Genomic DNA, 18,647 nt, shown 5'->3' with positions numbered 1-18,647 from the left:
TTCTTGTTCTGACCCGCTGCAGGTTCCTCCTCCATCTGGACCCGGTTCTGATCCAGGACAGATTCTCCTGATCTTCAGCGAGCCCAGCGCACAGACTGCAGATGAACCAGCGCTGAATGATTCCTGACTCGGTTCCCCTCTGGTGTTCAACAGGGAAAAGGTTCTGGTTCTGGACCGGTCCACACATCAGACCTTCCGGTTATGAACCGTGTTCTGCTCGTCAGAACCGGTCCTGATACACAGAACTGTTCAGAACCGCTTCACAATTCAGACCCAGTCGGACCGTTCATTTCTTCAGATTAGATCCGGTTCAGATTCGTTCCAAACTCTCCGAACTGCAAATCTAGAGGCCCAAGTTGCTCACCCAGAGTTTAGCCTGTGAATTATTTAGCCTATTTTTAAACTTTCCAGCAGAGATTTGAACCCGAGACGCAGCAAACGACTTGATTGCTGTAGCCAATCAGAAGCCAGAGTCTGCGTTAGGCCCGCCTCCGGAGCTTGACAGCCACTTCGACGGATTAATTTATGATGCGATTCAGCGCAGAATGTTTAGTTTTTAAAATGAAACATTTAATAAGTAAGGCAGGTTACTCTTTATTTCCAGCTTTAATAAATTTACATTTAAATTATAACTTCAGTTATTTATTGTATTTTGGCCCCTTTTGCTCTCCATGGATACCGACCCGTTTCTGCTACATATTTGTGTGTTTCAGTGGTTCTGGAGTCTCCTGGGTCCTCGGACCGGTCCAGAACCGGAGCTGGACCAACAGTGAAGCACACGGAGTCCAAAGTGACAGAAAACAACTTTATTGAGTCCGGCGCCTTTACAGCTGGAATTCTGGGAATTCAAACACGACGTCTTTCCCCGTCAGCTTCTTGTAGACTCCAGAGAACGTCTCCACCTGCACAGAGGTCAGAGCAGAACCCGACTAAAACATTTATTTATATTAATTAAAATATCAGATGAGTGATTTTCCTAAAGTTATAATTCAGTAGAAAGTGCTGGACGGGAGGGACGGTGAGCGCCCTCTGGTGGACTAAAACATCTTTATTTTTATCTAAAGGTAACTAAAGGCAAACACTAATTATTAGGCCCGAGCAGCTAAGCGCTGCGAGAGCCTATTGAAACTGTGCTGTAAATTATTATTATTATTATTATTCTTATTCTTCCGTAAAATAAATTGGCTTTTTGGGGGCTTTATCATATTCAAAAACTCACCAAACTTGGCGGGGGCATAGAGCCCGGTGAAAATTTACGTATTTTAAGGTCCCCAGAAAAATCGCACAAGAAACGGCTCAAGGGCGCCACCTAGCAAATTTCAAAAGACCCTTTCCTATTCACTTACTTTATCGTACAGACTTGAAACTTGGTACACTTGTACAGCTCCCCAAGACACTCAGAATTTACAATTAATGTCATAGTGCAAGTATCACAGAATGTCGGCCATTTTGGATTGAAGTTCCGATTTTGGCCGTTCACAGGGTTCGCATTTTTTCGAACTAGTCCTAGGGACTTCGATCGATCGGCTTCAAACTCAGTCAGATCGTTCATAAGGCATGGCCGATCCAAAGTTATCAGAGTTTTGCGTTTTTTTTTCTTCTAAATGGAGTTACCTGGGGTCAAAGTTCACCTTGTCGCCATGAAAAATAAAAGGGTTATAACTTTTACAACAAAACTCACAGCAGCACCAAACTTTCAGTGATTGATCATCAACGGGTCCCCTACAACACCCAATGGTCAAATGATGACATCACTTAGGCCACGCCCCCTGACAACAGGAAGTGTCATGTTTTACTGTGAACGGTCCTTATCTGACCCCTTTGACCTAATAAACATGAAACTGTGTCCACAGACAGAAAACATGTTGGTGTGTCATGGATTCCAACCCTGTTTGGCTTTGATGGACCAGGTGGGCGTGGCGGCATGGCGAAGTGACCTGTAACGCCGTCGCCATACGTTTGGCTGTAGATTCCTCAATCTTGTGCCCAGCTGCACCAAACTTGACATGAGTGATCCTGGTGGGATGCCTGACGATCCTATGTCGTCATAGTCTGACGTCATCTAAGCCCCGCCCCCTCAGAACAGGAAGTGCCTTTTATTGACTTGTACAGCTCCATCTCTGGCTCTCTCGACCTAATCAAGATGATTCTGTGTTGGATGACAGATAACATGTTGGTCTCACTTGCTTTAAAGCGCCAAGAGTTTTCAGTAGAGGGCGTGGCCGTGGCAGCGCGGCGAAGCAGAGGGAACGCCGCCGCCATACGTTTGGCTCTAGATTCCACATCATTCAGACCAGCTGCACCAAACTCACTAGGATGCATCCTTATTCATCCACGAACAGGAATCCATAACAGTCGTTGATGGGCGTGGCCTAATTTCTCTACAGCGCCCCCTAGAAATTTTTAAATGATCAGCCCCAAGCCATGCTTTAACCTAGAATTATGAAACTTGGTACACATGTGTATCATGTCAGGACCTACAAAAAAGTCTCTTGGAGCCATGGTGCAAACCCAACAGGAAGTCGGCCATTTTGGATCAAAATCAGCCATTTCCTCTTTTTCATAGACATCGCATCTGATCTATCTCCTCCTGCAGCTTTTGAGATAGAGACTTCAAACTCAGTCAGCAGAGACTTGAGACATTAAAGATGAAAAGTTATCGTAGGAATTTTTCTATGTCAAAGCATGTGGGCGTGGCTAAGTCCCAAACTTTGACTATTCGCCATGAAACATCAAGATGCAATAACTTCCACATAGAAGGTCACAGCTGCATCAGACTTCCTATATCTGACTACAGACCACCCCTCATCACATTGAGATGGTCAGTTGATGACATCACCTTAACCCCGCCCACTTCCGACAGGAAGTCACCTGTTTTTTCTATTGTATGTCTTACTTTTACTCTCTAAGTCATATGGGTTTCATCCGGTGTAGGCTGACATGACATGATATGATGATGAACTCTCCCATGATGAACTCGACTGACCCGTGGGGGCGTGGCTAAGTCCCAAACTTTGACTATACAGCATGAAACATGAATGTGAAATAACTTCCAAATGCCAGGTCACAGCTGCATCAGACTTTCTATGTCTCATTATAGACCAGCCTTCATCATAGTTAGGTGGTCGATTGATGACATCACCCTAGCCCCGCCCACTTCCGACAGGAAGTAACCTCTTTCTTCAATTGTATGTCTTACTTTTACTCTCTAATTCTTATGGGTTTCATCCTGTGCAGGCTGACATGAAATGACATGATGATGAACTCTCCCATGATGAACTCTACTGACCCGTGGGGGCGTGGCTAAGTCCCAAACTTTGACTATACACCATGAAACATGAATGTGAAATAACTTCCAAATGCCAGGTCAGAGCTGCATCAGACTTTCTATGTCTCATTATAGACCAGACCTCATCACAGTTAGGTGGTCGATTGATGACATCACCTTAGCCACGCCCACTTCCGACAGGAAGTCACCTGTTTTTTCTACTGTATGTCTGACTTTTACTCTCTAAGTCATATGGGTTTCATGCTTTGCAGACTGACATAAAATGACATGAAGATGAACTCTGTAAATGCCTACTGACCCGTGGAGGCGTGGCCAGATGGCAGTCCCTCGCCATATGCAAACGATCATCTCTTATTCACACACGCATCATCCCATTTGCTCCAGACTTTTTATGAGTGACACTTGTGAACCTCTAAGGAGCCCAATAGAGTTTAATTGCAATTTGACTCCACTGCGCACCCAGGTTAATCAAACACCTGTGTCTCCTTGCGATATCAGCTGATCTACACCAGATTTTTGTGCATTGTCTGGGAGCAATGTCGAACATGACAGGTGACTATCTTCAGGGCGGGTTTGGCAGCTCCTTGAGAGCAAGGCGGTGGCTGGGGGTAGGCGGTGGCTGGGGTGACATGGTGCTGAGGGGAGGCAGTGGCTGGGGGGAGGTGGTGCTGAGGGGAGGCGGTGGCTGGGGGGAGGTGGTGCTGGAACATACGCGGTGGCTATAGGCTTGAGCGGCGCTTGGCTGCGAGGGCCGCTTGAGGCTCCGCGGAGCTTTAATTTCATTTATTATCCACTGGCATTTTTGACTTAATCTCAGTTTTTCAGAAGCTGTCTGGAAAAATGCAGTTCAATCATTTTCATCTTTATTTCTTGTTCTCTTTAATCCTGAACTATTTTTACGGTTCTGATGAATTACAGAAATAAACTTAGTTTTCCCTCCAGATGGATCGGAGCGTTCTGTGTCCTGCATGGTTTGTCTCCCCAGTAACGGCCCAAAGGACTCTGGGAAGGCGTAGGAATATGCAGGACGCTCGCCGCGCCGGCAGCCGGGGGCGGAGCTTACTGTCCGACATCGTGGAACGGGATTGGACGTCACGGCGCAGAGCTGCGCTCCCATTGGCCACCAGGACAGAGCTGGAGGCCACGCCCCCAGGTGTCCATGTCGGGAACTGATGGTTGCTATGGTTACAACAGCATCACAGTCATTAAGATCAGTCAGGATTTCTGAATGGGCTCAGGGCAAAGCGGCTCCGTCGTTTCCAGTCTGTTGAAAATTTCATTTTACACTCGGAGCTGCAGGGCGTTGCCAAGGTAATCGTTGGTGATGAACATCGATCCAAAGCCCCAACAAGCGGAAGAAAGGTTGTAAGATGTTCTCCTCGTTATACATTCACTGACATGAAGGTGAGTTTACTTTCTTTAAACTTTGTGGCTAACATTAACCTTAGCTTACGCTAGTAGGCAACATCCTCGGACATTGTTCTTGTAAAAATGTGATATTTAACCCTGGTGTGTGAGGACTGAGGCAAATGATACAAGCTTTACGTGTGTGGGGTCAGTTGGACCCCATTTCCACATACAAGGGTTAAGTATCTAAACATTTTAATCTGTTCTAACGGACAATGTTTATACCTTATTTTGTTTATTTTCAATGTGGTTAGTGTCAAACAGACCAAGTAACGGGGAGGTTCCGGTTCGGGCTCTTTGCTTCAGAACCATGAGGAAACACAACAAACCCCATAGCTTCACCGCAGAGCAGCTCTGGAGTCAGAGTCCGAGTTCAGCTGGCTGTTTGGGTTCAAAGTTGTTGTGCTACCGTGTTCCTTAAGGTGTTATGTAGTTTGTTACCTTTGCCTGGTTCTTGTTCAGAGCTCAGATAGGACGGTGTGTTCAGGCGGATCGGTAGCTCTGCTCTCTCGTTCCCATAAACTCTTTCAGGCTGAATACAGAAGTGACTCCATGGAAATAACTCAGGGAGGCTCCTTTATTCACCATCCGTCTCCCCAGGTAGTTTTAGGCTGATCCGGAGTGAAGTGGAGGCTGAAAACTTTGCTGTGCGGCGTTAGCTTTAACTGGTAGCTACGGATATTTACAAGCCACTGAATTGTTAATTCAGGATCGCTTGGAAATCCATGAAAACTTAAAAGCCCATTACATTGAGACAACAACGTTCATAGTATTGCTTTTGTTGCGTCTGAAATACGACTTAGTCTTTTCTAGCTGTCATGGTAACTCAAAGCGGAAACAAGGAAGCCACATTGGCTCATGCGGATGTGACATCAGCACCGTTCGTGCAAAGAGCCCATTAACTGTGCTGAGCTGTCCAAACAGCTGCCTGTACAGATTTGTCAGAGTTCAGCAGGATGACCTTTGACTTTTGTTCATTTAACCTTTAGTTGCCTGGAACCAATTTAAAACGATCTTTATGGATCTGTAAATTCAGCTTTTCTAAAATGAAACGCAAATCTGGAATGAATTGTTGCAGCCAATTTTATGATAAAACAGCCTGCCATAGTAAGCAATGTGACGTCACCATGGTGGCCACGCCCACTTCTCAGATCTAAGCCACATGAAAACAGAACTAGAACCCAGTTTGATTCCTCAAACATTTCAGAACCAGAACCCGGCTGGCCCGGTTCTGGTCCGGTCCGAACAGAACCACTCACTTTGTGTTCCACGTTGTTCTGCTGGGCCTTGTCCAGGTGGACCTTGATGAGCCGGCTGGTGTCCAGCTTGACCCGGATCCGCTTCCCGACAATCTCACTGGGGAACACCAGGTCCTCCAAGATGGCGTCATGGACGGAGGTCAAAGTTCGACTGGGAGGAAGTTTATTTTTCAGTCATATTAATTTATAAATGTCACAAATTCTGACTAAATACTGAGTTTAATTAGCTTGAAGCTAATTAGCTTGCTTGCTAAGTATTTAAGCTCGACTGTTAGCTTGCCAACAGGATGTACAACAAATATTGAGTCAATAAAAATGATGACATCACTCTGACATCACAAACATGTTTGTGAGCGTTCTGTGTCCTGCATGGTTTGTCTCCCCAGTAACGGCCCAAAGGACTCTGGGAAGGCGTAGGAATATGCAGGACGCTCGCCACGCCGGCAGCCGGGGGCGGAGCTTACTGTCCGACATCGTGGAACGGGATTGGACGTCACGGCGCAGAGCTACGCTCCCATTGGCCACCAGGACAGAGCTGGAGGCCACGCCCCCAGGTGTCCATGTCGGGAAAACAATTTTTAAATCTGAGAAAATGTTCCTGAACGTTTAAATCCACCGGCCCAGGGTTCTGACCAATCACACGGCTTCCTGCTGATGACATCATCATTACCCTCTCCTGCCTGTTCCTGATAGCAGAACCAATCGGGTCGAGCTGCTAAACTGTGAAGGACCAAACCCTGACCTTTGACCCTTCTCTGTTCGGCTCCTCAGGAGTTCTGTAGAACCGCTACAGAACCTCTGATCCAAACAACTGACCCAACAGCTCTGGTTCTACTGATCCTCCCTCCAGTAGTTCCAGACCTGAGAATCAGAATCGGTTCTGATATCTAGAGACCAGACCGTTTTCCCGTCAGGTCCAATCTGGGTCCAGGTTCTGCAGAACAGAGCGGTTCTGGTCCACTCACCTCCTGGGACGCTTCTGCTTATTCTTGGTGCGACTTTTCCTGGTGGGTTTGGGAAGAATCCTCCTCTGGAAAACAAACAGCAGTAATCAATAATCAGTACCTGATCAGAGGAACAGAACCTGGACCGGAACCAGATGGAACCGGAGCCGTCTGTGTCCTGCATGGTTTGTCTCCCCAGTAACGGCCCAAAGGACTCTGGGAAGGCGTAGGAATATGCAGGACGCTCGCCGCGCCGAGAGCCGGGGGCGGAGCTTACTGTCCGACATCGTGGAACGGGATTGGACGTCACGGCGCAGAGCTGCGCTCCCATTGGCCACCAGGACAGAGCTGGAGGCCACGCCCCCAGGTGTCCATGTCGGGTCATTGGACTGGAGCTGCACCAGTTCACACTGGGAATATTGATGCGTCCAGATCAGGAAGAGGAAGAAGCACGACTTTGATACAGACACGAACGTTGTTGCTCCACCTTTATGACGATAACAGCTCAGTGCGATTAGAGGCTGTTTTTAAATTATGCTAAATAATAAACAGCAGAGCCTCTGTGATCCATGGGAGATCGGAGATTCCCAGGTCCAGCAGATGTCATGGCGTCCAACCGGGTGACTCCTCAGCTCTTCAGTTCACCAAACCACAGAAAAGAAGCTCAAGAACCGGCGACCAGGCAGAACCGCACACGGTAAGTAGCTCAGATCCAAACGGCTCTTAGAGCCACAGGAGGATCAACCTCCATGATTCGCTTTCAGCTTACAGAAAGACACCAAGCCGCCACATAAAAGCAAACTGACCAATAAGAATCGGGTTTGGCGACCCTCACAGACTCGCTTCGCATACCAACAACTTTAACAGAAAAGCCAGATAAACGATCCAAAAGCCATTTTATTCTTTTACTTAAAGGAAAATCAGCCGCAGGCTCATAATTCTGAACTTTAACCCTAGAAAAGATTACTATGCTTCATACATTTCAGTTTCTTATAAATGTTTATAATCAAATTATTTGATTATAGAGTAACAGATTATTACTAAACAGTATTTATCAGTAGTTTCCATTTTAGTTCCAATCCTGTTTGCTCTTTTATTTCCATATTATTTTGTCTGATATTTCTCCTTTTCACCTGTATTAATTCTGATGTTTTTTTCGGCCATATCTGCCACATTACTTTATTAAGCTATTTATTTATTGCCAGTTTTGGCAGGATCTGTCCTCCATAGGTTCTGCTTTCAGTCCAGCTAAATAAAACTCAACAAGGGATTAAAATATTACATCATTTTGAAGAAAGATGACATTTTTTAAACATTCTGCCATTTGAAAGCTTAGATAAACTTTCTTTCTCGATTTGGTCTTAAACTATAGAAAAACAAACTTCAGCATTTTCTTTAATGGGATGTTAGCATTTTTTGTAAATTAAATTTCTGCAGTCATGACTGAATTAATCAGATTGCATCTGGTGATCAGCTGACTAATCATCAGTCAACCAAACGTTACTGAATGATTCAGCAGATCCAGACTTTTATTGTGAAGGATCAGTTCCTACTACAAATGAACTGATTAACAAATTTTTAAAATAATCAGCAACTAATTTAATAATCACTTCATCAGTAACTGGAATATTCAGACTTGAAGATAATTTGCTGAAAGAACGGCAATGAAGCCAAAACATTTTCCATCCGACATGAATCTGAAGATCTGTTCTGTTTCTGCTCCAGTTTAGCTTCTGTAAAGAAATCTATTAATCACGTTTAGCAAGCAGATCAATAATCAGCAGATCAGATCCATCGGCTGATTTCTGTGAGAAAGTGTATGATCGGTGATCGATCGCTGTCTCTTGTTGCCGATCACAAACTGATCACCTGCGTCTCCCTTCTCAGCCTGCAGCTGCTCTCCTGTAGTGAGGAACTTTAACTGATTGGGGACGTTTGCGAGTCGCGGTGGAGAATTACCTCGGGGTGAAGCACGACACGACGCATCAACACCACGAATCTAATATGATATTTAAAAACAAGAACTTGACTGATTTGGCTGCATCAGTGCAGGAACCAAAGACATCCGGACCCATCAGCAGGTAGAGCAGCGCAGCTACCAACACTCACCGGATTAGCATCACGGTCAGAGAGCTAAACAAATAACACCAACAATAATTCAAGTCTTGGAGCTGCGGAGTGAGACGCCGGTTCTGGTTCTGGTTCTGGTTCTGCTGTCGGACCGTCGCTACTGGTGGTAATATTTCCCAGACGGGCTGAGCCTCCAGACGGTGAGCTCTCACAGCGAGCAGCTGCAGCAGGAGCTGAAAACAAACTCTAGACGTGTATTGAAATATGTCTAAAAGGTCTAAATTTGGTGAATTTATTGCCAGATCATTTTTCCATTTTGCCAGATAACAGAATCATTTATGCCTAAAGCGAAACATTAACAGCCAATCCAGGTGATCGGCAGAGATCGGAATCGGCAGCAAAGAACCCGATCGGAGCGTCACCCATATTGATCTTCAGCAGATTTATCGCTGCTATTGACTTTTAGTTAAGAAAATGTTTTATCTAAGGAACCATTTCAAATGTTTATTTGTATTTTTATGAATTTCAAATATTACGTAAAAAATCAGAATTGCTTAAATGAAAATATTTTTTTATCCTGTCAGAATAATCGATCAGTTCATTCATGTTAGCTGCAACGCTAGCTCCACATCCTGAACTGAACAGGGTCTGGAACCCAACCCGAGGTTCCCACCTTCTGACCTTTGACCCCTCACCTGTGCAATGAAGACGACATGCTTCCCGCTGAACTTCTTCTCCAGCTCCCGTACCAGGCGGACCTGGATCTTCTGGAAGGACTTGAGCTGAGGAACCGGGACGAAGATGATGATGGCTTTGCGGCTGCCGCCCACCTCGATCTCCTGCAACACAGAGGAACGCTCCGTCAGCCGCCAGCGACACGCTGAACTGCCGCAAAGCATCCACAACACGGAGTGGATCCGGATCCACACGGAACCGGAGCCGTCTGTGTCCTGCATGGTTTGTCTCCCCAGTAACGGCCCAAAAGGACTCTGGGAAGGCGTAGGAATATGCAGGACGCTCGCCACGCCGGCAGCCGGGGGCGGAGCTTACTGTCCGACATCGTGGAACGGGATTGGACGTCACGGCGCAGAGCTACGCTCCCATTGGCCACCAGGACAGAGCTGGAGGCCACGCCCCCAGGTGTCCATGTCGGGAAAACGGAAAACGTTCAGCAGAATTCCCACCTTAGCTGCGGTGATGTGCAGTTCCCTCAGCTGGGCCTTCAGGTCGGAGTTCATCTCCAGCTCCAACAGAGCCTGGAGGAGAAAGGTCCAGGTCAGCAGGTGAACAGAACCGGCACCAAGTTGGCCGACTGACGGCTCTTACCTGGGAGATTCCAGACTCAAACTCATCAGGCTTCTCGCCATTCGGCTTCACTATCTTAGCGCTGGTACTGAACATGGCCTTAGTCTCTGCACAAAAACAGAGAGGTTAGAGGTCAGAGGTCAATTCATCACATATTTAAAGAGGAACAGTAAAAGGATTAGCAGGGCTAGCTGGATGTGTTGCTGGGGGATATCAAGCTGTGTTAGACTGTTATACAGCAAGTACTCAGTCAGAGGCCTGTTCTGATTCGTTGGAACACTGACTGCTACCAGAAATTATTCCTGCCCAAAGCATCACCACCCACAATACTCTTAAAAGACTTGGATGATTTAAGTTACATTAACAAAGTATTTTTGAATAAAATCTGACTCAGGAACATCTAAACTGGTTCCAGAATAACCGGTAAGCTGGTCTCAGTTGCTGCCGACCTGAACTACCAGTAAACAAGTTTGAAATGGTTCCAGTTCTTCTCCTGCAGCGACCTAACCACTAAACTGGTCCCAGCTCGGAAGTTCTTCGGTGAAACTGTCGGACCAGTTTAGTAGTTAATTCCCAGTTTATTCTCCAGCAGTAGCTGACTGAACACACGCTCGGCCTAGCTTCTCCCGCTAACACAGTCCCTCCGCTACTACGCTGTAAATACACCTCTAACGAAACCATCCGCTGCTGAAAATATCTTAATCTGAGGTATCAGAGTCCAAATGGGAAGTTCTGGTTGTTGAAGCAACAACAAAACACCTTTAAAGGACATTTAAGATCAGAAATCTTTCGTGCTGTGAAAATAACACGACTAACCTGTGTCAGCGACGGCCAAGGAAGAGACCGGAACATCGCGAGACTTGAATTAATCCAATCGCGTCGCTGATCATTAGCATCGCGAGAATTAGATATGTACGCCGTTAAGTTAAGATATCGCGAGAGTAAAATTAGTAGAACGTCTATCTGGAAGGTGGCGGTAATGCACCTATAAGTTGTTTGCCAACCGCCATAAAAAGGAAAGGAGAACAAGAAGAAGAAAATTAGAAGCATTGCTGCTGTTAATTATCGGGTTTACGGCCAACTTCACCACATTTAGGCCTAACATGACACTCTGCTGGTTCCGCTGATGTTCCGGATTTGGATTCCGGTTCGGACAGTTCTCAAGAGGTTCTGCAGCTCTTCAGACATGCCGAACCCGAAAGGAAAGTTCTTCTACGCTGTCAGGAAGGGAATCAAACCCGGAGTCTACAAGTCATGGTGACGATCGGTACCGGCTGTCTGGAAGCTTTTAACTAATTACGGATAGGAACTAGGTTTATTGTGACGTCATAATAATCCAGAACCGGGTGGTGGTTCTGAGTATTTTCTCAGGCTGCTGCTTTCGGAACCACAGTTTAGTATTCACACCTCACCAGCCGCGTCTAATTATTATGTCAGTTAAAATTAATCTATTTCAATAATTTAGATCAAAAGTAAAGCTTATATTGTATGCGTTTATTACAGACTGATACATTTAAGCCATTAGTTTAGTTGATTCTCGCTTACAGTCAACAGAAACGCAGCATTTAGTTAAAATAGTCAGAGAAAAATCTAATTTAATTTAGAAATATTGTTTTATGGTCTAAACAGCCGTGGAGGAACTGAGTATTGTAGGAAATGGTCAATATTGTTCACGGAGTAGTATATAAGTAGAAAGTTCAGTAGAAGGAAAAACTAGCAGTCAGTTGTTGCTAAAGTGATTCTCTAGCAGGGTTTAAAAGCTGTTACACAGTCATTTACTGGGAGTGAATGAGAGTGGGCGTGTCTCACTGATCTCTGGGTTCTGATTGGACAGAAAAGAGGAAGTCCTCCAACAGTGGAAGGTGACAGACAATGTTAGGAAGGAGAAATGGGTTAAATCCAAAAGGTTCTAAAGATTTCACTGGGTCAGAACAAGAACATTCTGGAAAGAGTTCTGGAGAAATGTTGGGCCTAAAATTCTGATGACTTTCCTGGTTCTGGTTGTTCTTCCAGGGAAGAGTGTAAGATCCAGGTGGACAAGTTTCCAGCTGCATCGTTTAAGAAGTTTGGATCAGAACGAGACGCCTGGGCGTTCTTCAGAGGAGAAGACTCGTCTGCGGTTCCAGACCACAGCACAGGTGAGTCGGTCCAGACAGGTGAGGAACTAAAGGTTCTGCCTCTAGAACATCTAGGAACCAGCAGTAATCCTGCAAGTTTGCTCTGAATGGTTCTGGTAGGAACATCTGGACCGATCAGAGAGATGACGGACCTGCAATGAAAGAAACATGATCTCTGTGTTTTCATCAGAACCTCTGCTGCAGCGTTTTTGAATCGGCTGAAACCTTTTAGCAGAACTGGGCCTGATTCCTCTGGAATGGTTCTGTTCCTCATTGAAGTTCTGTTCCCATCAGGGACCCGGCCTGGAGAGACAGACGTCTCTCTGCTCCCCAGACGGGGCCCAGAGCCGGTGGAGTGCATCCCGCTAGGAAAGAAGAGGCCCCGCCCAGAGGAGGGGGCGGAGCTTCAGCCTAAACGAGCAAAGCCATCAGAGACCTCGTTAGCAGGAAGCAGTGATGGGTTCACCTACATGGGTACGATGACGATGATAGTTTCATCCTGAGCTGTGGCCTCCAGTGGCTAAAAAGCTAGCTGCGCTGACCGTGAAGCACTAATCATTAATTTAATTCTGCTAATGCTAAAGCGCTATACTAACACGGTACAAAGTGGAAACTAAAGATGAAGCGTCATGTCAACGTGGTATTTAGTGGAAGATAACGCTAAAATGCTAACTTCAGCCATATTGACACCCCCTAGATGTGGTACAGGGCCATATTGCCCTCCACAGGATCAAATTATTAACAGTTTAAAACCAAAACTTCAACAAGGATGTTGAACTTTTTTCAACTGAAAGTTATCAAAACATGCAACTAAATTATTGCTATACAATTCATGAGAAAAAAAATAATTTTAGGGGAAGCTAAGTATGCTAAACATTTTCAAAATTAGCAAAAGTGCTCAATGCTAAAAAATTAGCTCTGCTAATTAGAGTAGTGGGCACTACCAGACTGACCTCCAACCTGCTGCTGACCCTCCAGGTGATGCCGTGGTGGTGTACACCGACGGCTGCTGCTCAGCCAATGGGCGTGACCGGGCCCGGGCCGGGATCGGGGTGTACTGGGGCCGGAACCACCCACTGTGAGTCCACACACACCAGCACACCCTCAATTAGCTGCTGCTGGCACTAACGCTGTGAGGAAGTAACCAGCTGCTGCCTGTTGGCCAGAAATGTTGCAGAACGGCTGCAGGGGCGACAGACCAATCAGAGAGCAGAGATTCAGGTAAGACCCGCCTATCACATCCCGCCTCAGAAACACGGTCCAATCAACATGAGAACAGAGTGTGGCTTTAAAAACAACTGGAACCCGATTTGTCAGGATGAACTGGTTCTGATCCAGTGCCCTCTAATGGCTCAACTGATGTAGTGCAGCAAAATCCTTTTATTTCTTCCTGTTTTGGATGATGTACTGCCGTTAGTTTTATTACCGTATTTTCCAGTCTATAAGGCACCTAAAAGCCTTACATTTTCTCAAAAATCATCAGTGTGCCTTATAATCCGGTGCGCCTTATCTGTGCACTGAATTCCAAAATCTGTCCGACACAGAGAAGTAAAGTGTAAAGTTCGTACGCCGGCAGCGATAAACCAATCAGGGATTGTTGTCCGAGTTCTGCAGCATAGCCTCAGTAAAAACCAAATCGGTTTTTCTACACATCACCGTCCCTGTTCATCTACGACTCCATGCGCGCCCGTCTCACTGCGACTGAAAAAGGAAGTGAAGCAAACTGATTCTGAGTTTTCTGTCATTCCGGGAGGATTAACAGAAGAACTCCCACCGCTGGACATCGGTGTAAACAGGCCGTTCAAACAGAAGTTGGGAGCGGCGTGGGAGCGATGGACGACAGACTGAACACACGTTTACTGAGACGGGAGGCGGCGCCGGGCGAGTTACGCCTCCATGTGTGGATGGATGGTGGATGCCTGGCTAGTGCATCGGCCTTAACTGTCTGAGCTTCACTAAAGCCGCATCGCTGCTGAACAGCCACCTGGAAACGAGTCCGACTCCGATGATGAGAGGGAACCTGGCATGTTTGATGGAGAAACATGCTGTTCAATTCAGATACAATAGAGGAGGACTTTGATGGAAGAAGAACATAAAATAAGGTGACTGTATTATTACATAGTCGAATAAAGTTCAACTACTGTTTTGTTTCAGTTACCTTTTTTTTGTTGTTGTTGACCGTATGTCTTACCATGCGTCTTATAATCCGGTGCGCCTTATAGTCTGGAAAATACAGTATTCAGTTAAAATAATTAATACAATTCTGAGTCTAAAAGCTGTAATCAAAATGAAAATTTAATAAATTAATCTCAGAAAAAAATGGGACTCGTTCAGTGGTTTATGACTGGTGACTCGTTCACTGGTTAGGTAAGTTAATTTTATTTATGTAGCACATTTTCATCAACAAGACAATTCAAAGTGCTTCACATGAATTAAAAGGAAATGCAAACAAAATAAACCAAAGCAAAAAGAAGAAAGGACACATTGGGGCAAATGGCAACATCCAGACAAAACAAAGGGGCAAAACAAAGTCATGAGTGAAGGCGGTGATGTCTCAGGGCCATGAAACCATGTTGCTCAGCCTCCTGGCAGAGTCCGATAAGATGTTATCTAGGAGTGTCCTTAGGAGCGCTCAGCTCCACAGCTGCATGGATACAGGAGGGGGTTACATTATGGTTGCATATCTTCAAGGAGATTAGAAATATGCAGCCCTTCCAAGGCCACACAGGGAAAGCCAATTCAGAAGCAGAATGTGGGTCGGGAAGATTATAGATTTCAATCCTCTCTAAAGTCTCTCCGATACATCGGTTAATGACTGGGTTAGTGACTCATTAGGGACTTGTTAACTCAGACATGTCCAAAGTCCGGCCCGGGGGCCAAATGCGGCCTGTGGTCAAATTTCATCCGGCCCGCAGCCTCTGTCATAAAATCAATAACGTCTGGCCCGCACGTAGAATTAATACGTTGGGCAGCAGTACTGTTACCTGCATAGGGCGGAGCTTACACACTAAACGCTGTTCCTCGTTTACCCACTAGAGGGCAGCAGCCCTGTGACTCAGACCATATGCAGCTGGAGCTCATGGACCTTACCAAGCTCCGCCCAGAAACGCCCCCTAAAATCCCACGTGGCTGCATGGCTCACAAACAAAGCCTAGCAGAGATTAGCCTCTGCAGAGACGAAGTGACTGCAGAGTCACTTCGTCTCTGCAGAGTATTTCTGAGTCGATTAGCATTTCTGCCGAATTTTCAAAAAATATCAGCCACGACAATGGACAGGGGAACCAACAAGTTCATATCATCTTTTATGGACGAAATCAAGGTGTTTGAGCCACGCAATGCCTCCAACATTGTGCGCGTCGCAGCTAAATGCTACCGGTGGATGAGGAAAACAGCAGATCTGTACACCCTCAGCATAAATATACTGTGGACAAGATCACTGATGCCTGTTGTTCTTGCAAGGCTGGGTAAGTCAGCATTCATGGTTTTCAGGGTTACTTTTGGAATCAGTGATTTCTGGTGTTAGCAAATGTTTGAGTGTGCCTAGGCCTGATACTCGGTGCTAGCGTGGCTAACACGATTACAGTTTACTAAAAAGCCTTTTCAGGTAAAATAAAATCTTTAATGCATGTCAGATATGGTACACATTGCATATTGATCTGTTCAGCTAACGTAAGACTGTGTAACAGACAGGCTTCAAGGTGTATCGTACTGCCATTATGCTGTACTTAGCTAAAAGGTTTTCATAATGAATGTGTTTATTACTGAAGCTGTAAATCAGAATCTCAAATGGATAAACAATCACTCAAAATATCCCCATTCACTAAACACAAAGAAAGCAAATCAATAATACTTACACCAGCACACACTCCTTTGTTCTTATTGATCCGACGGTTGAGCTGCAAATGCGGTCGTGCACAAGCTTTGATCCAAGCAAGACTTTCCGTTTCAGATTTTGGAAATCTGTGAATTTTAGTTCCACAAATACGATCAGGATACCTGACATCGCCTGAACAGATTCCCCTCTGACAGTGGAGAACCATTCTTATTTGATTGCTGACGCAAAAACTTTCTGCCGGTCTGCTAGTCCACAATGTACATTAGCATGTGTTTACTACTGTAGCTTGTGTTTGTGAGACGGTCACGCACGTGGTAGCTACGCTGTGACGTGAAATGGGCATTAGCCAATGAAACGCGGCTCCTGTGGTAAGGTCCATTAAGCTGCAGAGAGCCGCCAGCAGGTCGGCACCAGCAGCTTTCTCTCGCCAACTTTTACCGACAGCTGGATAAGGACAGGTTTCGAGAGATTCGGTTTGGTAAGAAAATGCTAAGCTTGTTTGGGTCGACGTTAGGGTTGCCACCTGTCAGGTGGGGTGGGGGGGGACTGTGTTACCCAGAAAGCAGTTGGGCGCAATATCCCAACACCGTGAGTGAAACAATGACTGGGGCAGCCGCCTATATAAAGTACTCGGGGACCACCTCTTTGTCATTACGGAACAAATCGCGTCTCGTTTCAGTTCAATACAGCACGGTCCCATATTCTACGGGACGGGTTGCAACACTATTCCACGTATTTGTGAGAAGACATTCTGGGCTGTGAACTTAAATAACTCTCACTTAAGAGACATCTTGCGCATCAACACCGCTGCCTTTGAGCCAGACCTGGCCCATGTGCTGCAGTCCAGATCTCAGTATCACATTAATGCAGACAAGTCATTTGTCATTTACAATAAGTCTCTGGATAAATTTTGTTTTTTTTTAAAGATCAAAATAAGTCATAAATTCAGACAAGTTTTCACTCCAGAATAAGAAACTTCTAAAAATCTAATCAACATTTACTAATATGTCATATTTCAAATGAGCCCTGCACTTGTTGATATGACTATTACTTGCTCCTTTTTCTGTTATTTTATTTAAAAATTCTGTAAATATTGAACTGCCATGGTGAGATTTTTTATGTTTCAAATGTAATTTACACTCAAGAGTACAATTACTTCTGTTTAACCATTAGAAAAAAGTTAAAGTGTTAAAAAAGTGAAGTTAAGTGATTATTCAATTGATATGCATGTTTCAAATGAACCAAAAGACATGCTTAAGATGGCTGAAATTAAAATAAAAAGCAAATGTAAAACACAGAATGGCTTCCTGAAATGTGTTTAAATATATTGCTGGTCTATGTAAAGGACGTCCGCCAAGGTCGGCCCCCCTACATTTGTAACGCACCAAATCCGGCCCCCTCTGCAAAAAGTTTGGACACCCCTGTGTTAACTGGTTAGTGACTTGTTAGTGTCTCCCCCCCAGGCGGCCTGCAGGGCTCTGGAACTGGCCCGGCAGAACCACATCCAGAAGCTGGTTCTCTACACTGACAGCAAATTCACCATCAACGGTGAGTCATCGTCCTGGACCTTGGGAGGTGGCGGGGCCAGGTGACCTCTGACCTCTGACCTCCTGCAGGTGTGACCAGTTGGGTGAAGACCTGGAAAGTGAACGGCTGGAGGCTGAAGTCTGGTGGTCCGATCACCAACAAAGAAGACTTCATGACGCTGGACCGGCTGAACTCTGAGCTGGATGTGGTCTGGGTAAATAACCGGACCGAACCGGGCCGAGCCCCCGGAGCAGAAAGCTGGGTGTTCCTAACTGTCCCTCTCCCTGCAGATGCACATCCCGGGCCACGCGGGATTCACCGGGAACGAGATGGCGGACCGGCTGTCCAGGGAGGGAGCAGCCAAGGAGCCGCAATGAAAAGTTTCTGATATTTTCTGATTTCCTTTCTGCTCAGAGTGAATAAAGTTGAGTTTGCGTCAAGCCATGACGCCGAAGGCACATCCATTCCAGATTTATGAAGATGACAGCAGAGATCAGGTTTTCATCCTCCTGCTGTTCTCATCATTATCCAGCAGGGGGCACTGCTGCATTCTGAACCAATCATCACGTTAAACTGGGAGCTTACTGGTACCAGTTTGGCTAATTATTGTTTTCCCTGTTTAGAGATGAAACTGAAGTAAGATATATGTGCTACATAAATGGAACTGAAGCCTTTCAGTCGGATCTGTGGGAATAATTAACTCACCATTCGGAGTTGGTGAGGATTATTTATTCTGCTGCTGTTTCTGTTGTCTGATAAAACATAAGAGAGTTTCTCTAACCGTTTATTAAAATGTTTAAAAAGGCTAAAGAAGTGTGTCTTTATTCCCTGAAGGATTAGAGCAGTGGTGCCCAAAGTCGTCCTGGAGGCCCGTCCTGCGTGTTTCAGTTCCTC

The 18,647-nt window shown here is 45.6% G+C and overlaps 2 protein-coding genes and 4 non-coding genes across 7 annotated transcripts; 1 reads left to right on the top strand and 5 right to left on the bottom strand.

The window, feature by feature from the left end:
- Window positions 1–791: 791 nt before the first annotated feature.
- On the bottom strand, window positions 792–11,127 carry rps7 (ribosomal protein S7). The gene is made up of 7 exons (XM_088002215.1): window positions 11,091–11,127; window positions 10,296–10,381; window positions 10,154–10,225; window positions 9,665–9,808; window positions 6,921–6,985; window positions 5,956–6,106; window positions 792–902 (listed from the first exon to the last, which is right to left on the bottom strand). Exons 2-7 carry the CDS (start codon window positions 10,368–10,370, stop codon window positions 825–827), a joined length of 585 nt encoding a protein of 194 aa, XP_087858341.1. The 5' UTR covers window positions 10,371–10,381; window positions 11,091–11,127; the 3' UTR covers window positions 792–824.
- Window positions 4,245–4,455, bottom strand: LOC148152876 (small nucleolar RNA SNORA73 family). Its single transcript, XR_015761896.1, has one exon. It is a non-coding gene; the product is annotated as a small nucleolar RNA SNORA73 family (small nucleolar RNA).
- LOC148152875 (small nucleolar RNA SNORA73 family) lies at window positions 6,312–6,522 on the bottom strand. Its single transcript, XR_015761895.1, has one exon. It is a non-coding gene; the product is annotated as a small nucleolar RNA SNORA73 family (small nucleolar RNA).
- Window positions 7,069–7,279, bottom strand: LOC148152874 (small nucleolar RNA SNORA73 family). Its single transcript, XR_015761897.1, has one exon. It is a non-coding gene; the product is annotated as a small nucleolar RNA SNORA73 family (small nucleolar RNA).
- On the top strand, window positions 7,485–18,566 carry rnaseh1 (ribonuclease H1). Of its 2 annotated transcripts, none has more exons than XM_088002214.1 (8): window positions 7,485–7,596; window positions 12,288–12,412; window positions 12,686–12,865; window positions 13,370–13,469; window positions 13,558–13,612; window positions 17,690–17,774; window positions 17,843–17,967; window positions 18,044–18,566. In XM_088002214.1, exons 1-8 carry the CDS (start codon window positions 7,505–7,507, stop codon window positions 18,128–18,130), a joined length of 849 nt encoding a protein of 282 aa, XP_087858340.1. In that variant the 5' UTR covers window positions 7,485–7,504; the 3' UTR covers window positions 18,131–18,566. The 2 variants fall into 2 exon arrangements, with proteins under 2 accessions (XP_087858340.1, XP_087858339.1); XM_088002213.1 differs by lacking the exon at window positions 7,485–7,596 and adding an exon at window positions 11,214–11,531.
- On the bottom strand, window positions 9,911–10,122 carry LOC148152873 (small nucleolar RNA SNORA73 family). The gene has a single exon (XR_015761883.1). It is a non-coding gene; the product is annotated as a small nucleolar RNA SNORA73 family (small nucleolar RNA).
- Window positions 18,567–18,647: the final 81 nt, after the last annotated feature.

This window comes from Poecilia mexicana, unplaced genomic scaffold (assembly GCF_051168715.1).
Source record: "Poecilia mexicana isolate PSO_F unplaced genomic scaffold, ASM5116871v1 scaffold_21, whole genome shotgun sequence".
NCBI classification, from domain to species: domain Eukaryota; kingdom Metazoa; phylum Chordata; class Actinopteri; order Cyprinodontiformes; family Poeciliidae; genus Poecilia; species Poecilia mexicana.
This window is presented reverse-complemented; position numbering and strand designations above follow the sequence as displayed.

Excerpts from the sequence above, each read along its gene's own strand:
- rps7 (XM_088002215.1), bottom strand. The coding sequence starts at position 10,370 with ATGTTCAGTACCAGCGCTAAGATAGTGAAGCCGAATGGCGAGAAGCCT. Across the intron at positions 6,986-9,664 it reads ATGTCGTCTTCATTGCACAG|AGGAGGATTCTTCCCAAACC; the intron begins GTGAGGGGTCAA and ends TTTGTTTTCCAG. Across the intron at positions 903-5,955 it reads AGAACAACGTGGAACACAAA|GTGGAGACGTTCTCTGGAGT; the intron begins GTGAGTGGTTCT and ends ACCTCTGTGCAG.
- rnaseh1 (XM_088002213.1), top strand. The coding sequence starts at position 11,401 with ATGTTCCGGATTTGGATTCCGGTTCGGACAGTTCTCAAGAGGTTCTGC. Across the intron at positions 11,532-12,287 it reads CCCGGAGTCTACAAGTCATG|GGAAGAGTGTAAGATCCAGG; the intron begins GTGACGATCGGT and ends TTGTTCTTCCAG. Across the intron at positions 12,866-13,369 it reads TGATGGGTTCACCTACATGG|GTGATGCCGTGGTGGTGTAC; the intron begins GTACGATGACGA and ends CTGACCCTCCAG.